Here is a 10,759-nt window from a genome sequence, read left to right as displayed (position 1 = left end):
AGATAAATGACCAGTAAATGGCCAAATAAAGAGCTTCTAGCAGGAGTTTTTTTAAAGAAGCTGAAAAGTATGATCACTCATCGGAACGGACTGTAGAAGAAGCCATCCTCGTTGATCCAGAGATTATTAGTGATGTGGCTACAAGTGTAACAGCAATGCCGCCCACCCAAGTCAGATGCAAGAGCTTCTATGAAAGAGGAGCTGGCAGAAGCAAATCTGTTTCTTAAATGCAATCCAAAACGATCTCAAGCAGTGTTCTAAGTTATCCTACTCTACATTAAAAACATACAGAAACTGCTTTAGGTTTTCCAGTTTTTTTTGTTCATGTAGTTAAGCTTTGTTTTTGTTTTAAGACTACCAAAGACTGTGGTTTATATTTGTTGAACTGGTAACGTTCCTGTTCCTGATTTTTATGCATGCTTCTACTTTATAGGCACTTGATAAAAACAATAAAACCAACCTTATTGTTATCATTTCTTTGTTTTTTGTTTAACTGGCCAATACGGTAGAGAGTCAGCTTCCTAGCCAGTAGTTCTGTGGTTAAATGACGTGACTGTTGCCTTCCTTCAATCAACACGGAAAATACATTAGCATATTAAATACAGATGATGAGTCGGAGTCAGAAGTGCCGGAAACTAAGGAGTCGGAGTCAAAGAATTTATTTACCGACTCCACAGCCCTGCAGACAACAATACAGATTTCCGTACTGGAGGCCCGGGTTAACAACGGCCAGCATCAGTACTGTTAGCCAACGGGGAGCTGGCAGAAATTGGATAGCCTTTTGGTGAAGAAGGAGAACATTAGAACAATCCGGATGAGAACAGGCCATTCAGACCAACAAAGTTCACCAGTCCCATCTACTCAATTCTTCTAACAAAATCATCAAGTCGAGTTTTGAAAGTCTTACTGTCCACCACAATACTTGGTCACTTATTCCAAGTGTCTGTGGCTCTCTGTGTGAAAAACGTCCAAATGGCTGAGTGAAATTTCCCCTTAACACGTTTCCAACTGTTCCTCTGTGTGTTCTTGATGAACTCCTTTTAAAGTCACCGTCTCAATCCACTGGACAAATTCCCTTCAATTTTAAGCACTTCAATCTTAATCTTCGTTTGCTGAAACTGAAAAGAGGAGGAGGAAGGCATGTCTGAAGGCAGGAGGAGAGAAGAGGAGGAAGGTTAGGAGAGTGGAAGGGAGGGTAGGAACTTTGAATGTTGGCAGTCTGACTGGTAAGGGGAGAGAAGAAGGTTGATATAATGGGAGTGCAAGAAACTAAATGGAAGGGTAGTAAGGCCAGGGGGTCAGAGGTGGGTTCAGCTTGATCTGTCATGGTGTGGATGGGAATAGAAATGGGGTAGGAGTTATTCTGAAGGAACAGCACGTCAAGAGTGTTTTAGAGATGTAAAGAGTGACAATTATCCATCCATCCATTTCCAACCCGCTGAATCCGAATACAGGGTCACGGGGGTCTGCTGGAGCCAATCCCAGCCAACACAGGGCAGGAACCAATCCTGGGCAGGGTGCCAACCCACCGCAGGACACACACAAACACACCCACACACCAAGCACACACTAGGGCCAATTTAGAATCGCCAATCCACCTAACCTGCATGTCTTTGGATTGTGGGAGGAAACCGGAGTGCCCGGAGGAAACCCACACAGACACGGGAAGAACATGCAAACTCCACACAGGGAGGACCCGGGAAGTGAACCCGGGTCAGAGTGACAATTATGAAGCTGGAAATTGGAGGTGTGATGATGAATGTTGTTTGTGCATTTGCCCCACAAGTTGGATGTGCGATGGATGAGAAGGAAGATTTCTGGAGTGAGTTGGATGAAGTGATGGAGAGAGTGTAGCCAAGGGACGGAGAGTGGCGATTGGAGTGGATTTCAATGGACATGATGGTGAAGGGAACAGAGGGGATGAGGAGGTGATGGGCAAGTATGGTGTCAAAGAGAGAAGGTGGTCAGACAGTAGTGGATTTTGCGAAAAGGATGGACATGGCTGTGGTGAATATGCATGTTAAGAAGCAGGAGGAACACACCGGGACTACGCAGAGGGTCAGTCCGAAGGAGGTTGGAGACTGCAAAGTGGTGGCAGGGGAAAGTGTAGTTAAGCAGCATAGGATGGTGAGGGCAGAGCCAAGGATTAAAATGGTGGAAATTGAAAAAGGAAGACAGTAAGGTGGACTTGAGGGAGGAGGTAAAATAGGCTCAAGGTGGCAGTGAAGAGTCACCAGATAGCTGGGCAACTACAGCAGAAGGTGTAAGGGAGACAGACAGAAGGGTGCTTGGCGTGACATCCGGACAGAGGAAGTAGGTGGAATGGGGAAGTACAGGAGAGTATACAGAGGAAGAGGGTGGCAAAGAAGAAGTGGGAGAGTCATAGTGATGCAGAAAGTAGACAAGAGTACAAGGAGGTAAGGCACAAGGTGATAAGAGAGGTGGTGAAGGCTGAAGAAAAGGCGTATGATGAGTTGTATGAGAGGTTGGACGCTAAGGAGGGGAAAAAAGGACCGGTGGGCTACAGCGGGGCCAAGCTGGGAAAGATGAGCAGCAGATTAGGGTGATCAAGAAAAATACAAGTGAGAAGGGCGTGCTGAGCAAATGGAAAAAGTCAATGTCAATTTATACAGCACATGTAAAACAACATAGGAATGCTGTGGCCAGACGGCTGGTGTAAAGCACACAATTTGTATAAATAGGCAGGAGCAAGCCCACGTAAAGATTTAAAAACTAGCAACAAGACTTTAAAATCAATTTGAAAACTGACGGGCAGCCGGTGTAAAGAAGCGAATATTGGAGAAACAGAATCAGACTTTCTTGCCCCAACCAGGACGCGAGTGGCAGCATTTTGGACCAACTGTAAAACTGTGTATCAGAGATTTGCTAATCCCAGAATACAGCGAGTTGCAGTAATCGAGGCGAGAAAAGAGAAAAGCAGGAGTATCTTTTTTTTAAGACCCCTAGAAGATGAGAATGGCTTGATCTTACCTAAAAGACAAAGCTGGAAAAAGCAGCTTTTAACTACAGAATTAATCTGTTTCTCAAAAGAGAGGTTACTGCCAAAGATAACACCAAGATTGCAGACATGAAGTTTGCAAAAGACAGAGAAAGAGCGGAGAAATACAAAACCAATTTAGGCTTTAGCTGATGGACCCGCTATAAGCACCCCCATTTTATTTTGATTCAGATCAAGAAAATTATTAGCCATCCAGAGTTGCAGACAGGAATATAAACCTGAGTATCAGCAGCATAGCAGTGAAAAGAAATGTGAAATTTCCTAAAAAGAGCTCCAATAGGGTGAAGGCATACAGAAAATAAAATAGGAGCCAAAATAGATCCCACATTTAAAGAGGAGCAGTAGACGAAAAAGAGAAATTTCAAGTCACTGAAAAGTGTCTCCCAGTTAAATAGAACCTGAACCAGTTAAGAGCAGCCCCTTTAATCCCAACAGCAATATCTCACGGTCATAGTCTCAAAGGCAGCAGTCAGGTCCAGGAGGACAAGGACTGCAGCGCCACCCGAGTCAGTAATAATAGAGATGTCACTGAATACTTAAAGGAGAGCCGTCTCAACACCATGATAACGCCTAAAGCCAGATTGGTAGATCTCAAATAAATTATTGGAGTTAAGGTGATCAACCAATTGATTATAAATAATTCTTTCTAAAATTTTAGCCAGAAATGGCAGTTGGGAAACTGGGCAAAAATTGGCTAAATCTCCAGGATCTAATTCTACCTTTTTTAGACAGGGACACACTGCAGCATGTTTAAAAAATGAGGGCACAGATCCCACACTAAAAGAATCCTTGATAATGGCTAGTAAGCATACAAGGCGTGGTGGTACAACATCAAGAGGACGGAGAACTGGTTTAAGGGTGTCAATAGTTCTTTTTAACTGTGAAAGTGAGACAAGATCAAAAGACTCCAAAACAATGCCCTGTTTAACAGTAGGAAGTTCATAGCCAGTTTGAACAATGCCACAGCGGATTGTATCAATTTTGCGGACAAAGAATGAAAAACTTCTCACGTGAATGAACAGTGCTATTTAATCCCATCACAGAATGAGGGTGAATGGCCACATTAATTGAATTAAATAAGACCCTAGGATTGTTAGAATGACGGGATACTACAACCCCGATTCCAATGAAGTTGGGACGTTGTGTAAAACGTAAATAAAAACAGAATACAATGATTTGCAAATCCTTTTCAATCAATATTCAGTTGAATACACTAGAAAGACAAGATATTGAATGTTCAAACTGATAAACTTTATTGCGGTTTTGCAAATCTTCACTCATTTTGAATTTGATGCCTGCAACATGTTCCAAAATAGCTGGCACAGGGGCAGCAAAAGACTGGGAAAGTTGAGGAATGTTCAAAAAACACCTGTTGTGAACACTCCACAGGTGAACAGGTTAATTGGAAACAGGTGTTTGTCATGATTGGGTATAAAAGGAGCATCCCCAAAAGGCTCAGTCGTTCACCAGCAAGGATGGGGAGAGGTTCACCACTTTGTGAACAACTGCGTGGGCAAATAGTCCAGCAGTTTAAGAACATTTCTCAACGTACAATTGCAAGGAATCTAGGGATTTCATCATCTACTGTCCATAGTATCATCAAAAGATTCAGAGAATCTGGGAGATATCTCTGCATGTAAGCGGCAAGGCTGAATACCAACACTGGATGCCCGTGACCTTCGATCCCTCAGGCGGCACTGCATTAAAACATGACATCATTCTGTAAAGGATATTACCACGTGGGCTCAGGAATACTTCAGAAAACCATTGTCAGTTAGCACAGTTCGTCACTACATCTACAAATGCAAGTTCAAACGCTACCATGCAAAGCGAAAGCCATATATCAACACAACCCAAAAATGCCGCCGGCTTCTCTGGGCCCGAGCTCATCTGAGACAGACTGCCGCAAAGTGGAAAAGTGTGCTGTGGTCGGACGAGTCCACATTTCAAACTGTTTTTGGAAATCACGGACGTCATGTCCTCCGGGCCAAAGAGGAAAAGGACCATCTGGATTGTTATCAGCGCAAAGTTCAAAAGCCAGCATCTGTGATGGTATGGGGGTGTGTTAGTGCCCATGGCATGGGTAACTTGCACATCTGTGAAGGCACCATTAATGCTGAAAAGTACATACAGGTTCTGGAGCAACATATGCTGCCATCTAAGCAACGTCTTTTTCAGGGACATCCCTGCTTATTTCTGCAGGACAATGCGAAGAGCGTAGTAAAAGAGTGTGGGTACTAGACTGGCCTGCCTGCAGTCCACACCTGTCTCCCATTGAAAATGTGTGGCGTATTATGTAGAGCAAAATGCGACAACGGAGACCCCGGACTGTTGAGCAACTGAAGTTGTACATCAAGCAAGAATGGGAAAGAATTCCACCTGCACAGCTTCAACAATTAGTGTCCTTATTGAGTGATGTTAAAAGGAAAGGTGACATAACACAGTGGTAAACATGCCCCCGGCCCAGCTTTTTGGAACGTGTTGCAGGCGTCAAATTCAAAAGGAGTGAAGATTTACTAAACAATAAAAAGTTTCAGTTTGAACATTCGATATCTTGTCTTTGTAGTGTATTCAATTGAATATAGGTTGAAAAGGATTTGCAAATCATTGTATTCTGTTTTTATTTACGTTTTATACAACGTCCCAAATTCATTGGAATTAGGGTTATAAATCAGCAAAAAAATCTTGTTTAGCTTTCTTAACTGTTGCCTGGAAGTTGAATAGAGAAGTCCTAAAAATCTGTTTAGAAACAATCAGACCATCTTTTTTCTAACGCCGTTCTGCAGTTCGACAGGCGCGACACAGCGATCGCATAGTTTCATTTAGCCAGGAAGCAGGTCTTCCCTTATTACAGCGTATCTTGAGTGGAGCAATTCAGACTAAAACCATTTTACAAGAAGAATTAAATTTTAAGAAAGAATCATTGATACCATCATTTTGGTCATGCACATCAAGACTAGAGAATATGGTGCTTTAGGCGGAGAGAGAGAGAGAAGTTGGATGATGTGGAGACAGTGAATCAGGAAGTGCAATGGATGACCATGGAGGAAGTAAGGACAGCGATGGACCAGATGACATACCTGTGGAAGTATGGAGGTGTTCAAGAGAGGTGGCAGTGGAGTTTTTAACCAGATTGTTTAATGGAATCTTGGACATTGAGAGGATGAGGAGGAGTGGAGAAGAAGTGTACTGGTGTTGACATTTAAGGATAAGAGGGATGTGCAGGACTGCAGTAACTACAGGGGGATAAAAGGTGATGAGCCACAGCATGAAGTTAAGGGAAAGAGTAGTGGAGACTCGGTTAAGAAGAGAGGTGATGATTAACGAGCAGCAGGATGGTTTAATGCCAGGAAAGAGCACCACAGACGTGATGTTTGCTCTGAGGATGTTGATGGAGAAGTAGAGAGAAGACCAGAAGAAGTTGCATTGTCTTTGTGGACTTGCAGTATATGACAGGGTGCCAGGACAGGAGTTGTGGTATTCTATCAGGAAGTTGGGAGTGGCACAGGTTATGTATGAGGGAAGTGTGACCGTAGTGAGGTCTGCAGTGGGAGCGACGGAGGTGGGATTACATCAGGGATCAGCTCTGAGTGTCTTATTTGCAATGGTGATGGACAGGCTGACAGACGAGATTGGACAGGACTCCCAGTGGACTGTTATGTTTGATGAGGACATTGTGATCTGTAGTGAGTGAAGGGTGTGGGTCAAGACGACCCTGGAGAGGTGGAGATCTCCTCTAGATAGGACAGGATTGAAGGTCAATAGGACCACCAAGACAGAATACGTGTGTGAATTAGAGGGAGGTCAGAGGAATGGCGAGGATGAAGGAGTAGAGTTGGCGAAGGTGGATGAGATTAAGTACTTGGGATCAGCAGTACAGAGTAAAGGGGAGTGAAGGAGAGAGTGCAGGCAGGCTGGTATGGGTGGAGAAGAGTGTCAGGTGTGATTTGTGACAGACAGGTACCAGAAAGAAAGGGAAGGTCTACGGGATGGTAGTGAGACCAACTAAGTTATATGGGTTTGAGATGGTGGCCCTGACCAAAAAACAGGAGACCGAGCTGGAGGTGGCAGACTAAAGATCTTTGCATTGGGTATGACAAGGATGGACAGAATTAGGGACAAGTACATTAGAGGGTCAGCTCAGGTTGGACAGTTGGGAGACAAAGTCAGAGAGGCGGCATTGCGTTGGTTTGGACATGTGCAGAGGAGAGATGCTGGATATACTGGGAGAACAATGCCAAGGATGGTGCTGCCAGGCAAAAGGAAGGGCCAAGAGGAGTTTGCTGCTCAGTCACCAGGTAGACTACTCGGATGAAAATGTAAAACCATTCATGCATTTGTACTTTTTCTATTTACTCAGCACTCATGACAAGTGGCGAGGCACATGTACCCACCTCTCCTATTGCTGGTGCCCACTTAAGTTTGGTGTGCAGACCCCCTGGTAAATAAGGCATAGGCTCTGTTTTTTTGTTACAAAGCACCACATTCAGTTCTGTAGCCACACTGGTAATAGAAGTCCAGTGAACTTCACCCAGAGAAGGCCCCAGATGATCAGAGCCTTGATTGGACATCTCCATCTGATGGACTGGCACAGTTAACCCTCGTCACTGAACATGGCCATTCATGTAAGGTTCCCTTATTCAAGCAGTCTCTCCTCCGCACTCTGACACAACACCAGCTTACTTCATTTTGAGGTCAGGCTGCTTCTCTTTCAGCCAAGAGGAAGTTTAGCACCGTCAATCACAACTACTCAATAACCAACATCAGTCAATTGTCATAATAAACAGACTTACTTCGATCTGAGCTTTGTAGTTGTTCATCTGGGAGAATGCGCACTCGGGGGTGAATTTAATTTCAAAGTCTTGTCCACAAGCATTCTCGGCTGATGACGGGATCAGTTTAAGCTTCCTGGCCAAATTGTGGTAATCGGCCAGCACACTTTCCATCTCACAAAGACAAAGAAACAGAACAACAATCCAATTTTAACAGAGAATAGAAATGGAAACTCTTTAAATGTACTCTGTGAAGAACACGTGTGAGCGCCTGTACCACCACAAAGTGCTTTTAATTAACAGGGCATGCTCAGTTATGGAGCGCCCGCGGCGAAGGAGACAATTAAATGAAACCCGAGTGTCATTCTGAACAATGCTGCACATCTTCTCTTTGACACACAAACATTGAGGACTTTCAGGTAACAATTAAAATTAGCAGAAGCGTGTCAAGGAACGCGACTGGGGCTCCTGAATACCAACAGCAATACCTGCACAGCACCTCACTGGGACTGCCAAGTCAGATCTTTAAGTCACTCTGGATGTGCTCAGACCACAGTGTGTATTTTTATATATATATATATATTTTGTTTTATTTATTTAATTTATATTTTTATGGTTTTTTTTTTATATAAATAAGAACTTCTGTAAAAAGTCAACATTCCTCTTGGGTACAAATGAACTTCCATCTATGCTCCTGTCAGTAGAAAGCACAAGATACTGTCCGAGTGACCATACCATGACATTTCATTTAAAAGGCACTACACGAACAAAGAGCAGGACACTTTGTCATGCGAGATAGGAACATGCTTACAGACTCCTTAGCTTTCGCAAGGTTAATTTCCTCCTTCCATTTATGACCTTCAGCTTCCTCCAAACTCTTGGTCAGGTTTGAAATCGTCTGCTGCAGCTCCCGCCTTTCATGATTTATCCTCTCGATATCAGCTGGAGAAAGTTTCTGATTTTCAACTATGTGCTGCAGTCGCTCATTTTCCTGTTTCACTGCCTCCAAACGCAGTCCTGCAGTAAAAGGTAAAGGCCTCCGACATTACAAGGCATTTCAAGGACACATCAAGCCATACAGCACAGTAAGCAAACGTCAATAAGCATTATGCATTGGTAATGTATTAATGATACAGACTGGAGTGCCATTTAACAATAACTTCAGTTAGTCGCAGTAAAATAAGATGGACTTGAAGATTCACTCAAACATGTGGGCGTTTGCCAAATTCATAATCAGGTAATAATTTAGAAATTACGACTCGTGAGGCCTGCCATTCAAAACACATCCTTAAAGACGGAGAGACAGTCTGCATTACGTGTTACGTTTAATGATGTGTCACATGACTTGATCAGAGCACCTTTGAGAAGACGTGCACAGGCTCTTTGGAAGGTTCAGGCCTGAGCAGGGAGCTCTGTACTCTTACTTGTGTTTCTCAAACTACAAGCAGCAGACATGCGGGGTTTATAACAAACACGTCTCCATGATGAGTAGCATTCTGAACTTCAGGGATATTCTTGAATCGAAATTGTCTCTCTATGTGTGCCCTCATTCAAAAGGTGGCACAGCCTTAGGCTGGTGATATCACACCCACCGCTAGGCCAGACGTCAGACACGTCTTCGCCCCTCCGGCAGCTTTCTGGTTGCCCGCATTTTAGGGCAGTTTGGCTACCAAGAGGTGTTGGATGAAAGCAGCACTCTGGTTTGCTCCTCAGGACTTACCTGTCCCTGCAAGCTCATCACACAAAGCCTTATTTTTACTTTCCAGGGAGGCTCTGAAGGTCTCCAAACTGGCCCGATAATTCTGGAATTTCTGCAGGTCTGCTTGAAGAATGTTTTTTTTGGACCTCTCCTCCAATAATCGGTCCTGTTAAAGAAGCCGAGAGTTTGTTATTTGCAATTAACTGAAGGAGTCGAACAGTAATGTTACTTATTCAATGTTGGTTGGTATTAAAAAGACGGAGCAGCCACAAACAAGAACAAAGAGAGACAGAGGTTAATGTAAAGGAAAGGGGGCAAGAAGTTGGTGCAATAGGGGAGGTTAAACGGGCAAGGGTGCAGTCAGAGCTGAAGAAGGGGGTAGAGGGGCCGCTCCTGCTGGGCACTTATCAGAAGAGGAGCAACCAAGTGCTGTGGGACCCTGCCACAAAAACCTGAGACACTGGGGCAAGAGAGGGAGGAAGGAACAAAACCCAGCGCGGCACACCGTGAATGCTAACGGACTGGCAACATGGGCCCAAGCTGGATTAAATGGCCATCTGCGCCTGCTGGTGGTCATGTCACTGTAGGCTGTAAAAGGCAGAGTGACGGTCTAATGTCATCATGCCCTCCAGTTACCCAGTTCAGCCTCCCGTCCATTTCAGGCGGTACCTCTGTGAGGCTCAAAGAAGTGTCGCCTCTCAGTGGAGTTTTAGGTTCATAACAGGTGTATCATTAAGGTAGCTACTCAATTTGAAAAAGGCCTTTGATACGCACATCTAAAGTGCTATGAATTTTAGTTAAAAAGTACAGAATGAGACCCCAACACCACCCAATATGAAAGTCACCCATACCTGTGGTTCTGTTTTAATGGACCTTTCAATCCCTCATTTAATTCTTTTAAATGTGGACTTGATAAATTGATTTACTTGAAGGGTTATTGTCACTTTGTTAAAAGTCAGTGAAGTATGATACTGTAGATCCCAATTAGAGACCACTGGGGTGAAATCAAACACATTACAATCTGTGAATTTACTCAGGCATTGTGGACAGGCAGCTCAAGTGCACTGTAAGCAAACAGACTTGAAAATGTCCCTCGCTGTGATGTTCTGCAGCAGTTTTATGGTCCAGCATTCCACACATTTGGCCACATGCTGCTGGCGGGGCTAACAGCACAAGCTGTACTGGTGACCATGTATTACTAGGATGAGACTAATGGGAGAACCCCATTATGGCAATACTCAATTAACTGGGTGGAAGCCATTTTAAAAA

The 10,759-nt window shown here is 44.0% G+C and overlaps 1 protein-coding gene across 1 annotated transcript; it reads right to left on the bottom strand.

Moving 5' to 3' along the window:
• Positions 1-7,767: 7,767 nt before the first annotated feature.
• Positions 7,768-9,656, bottom strand: LOC120521044 (kinetochore protein NDC80 homolog; the record flags this gene model as incomplete). The annotated part of the gene is made up of 3 exons (XM_039742937.1): positions 7,768-7,965; positions 8,603-8,808; positions 9,512-9,656. Coding segments are annotated over 3 exons (534 nt in total), but the record flags the coding sequence as incomplete, so codon positions are not given.
• Positions 9,657-10,759: the final 1,103 nt, after the last annotated feature.

Source organism: Polypterus senegalus, unplaced genomic scaffold, assembly GCF_016835505.1.
Source record: "Polypterus senegalus isolate Bchr_013 unplaced genomic scaffold, ASM1683550v1 scaffold_363, whole genome shotgun sequence".
NCBI classification, from domain to species: domain Eukaryota; kingdom Metazoa; phylum Chordata; class Cladistia; order Polypteriformes; family Polypteridae; genus Polypterus; species Polypterus senegalus.
This window is presented reverse-complemented; position numbering and strand designations above follow the sequence as displayed.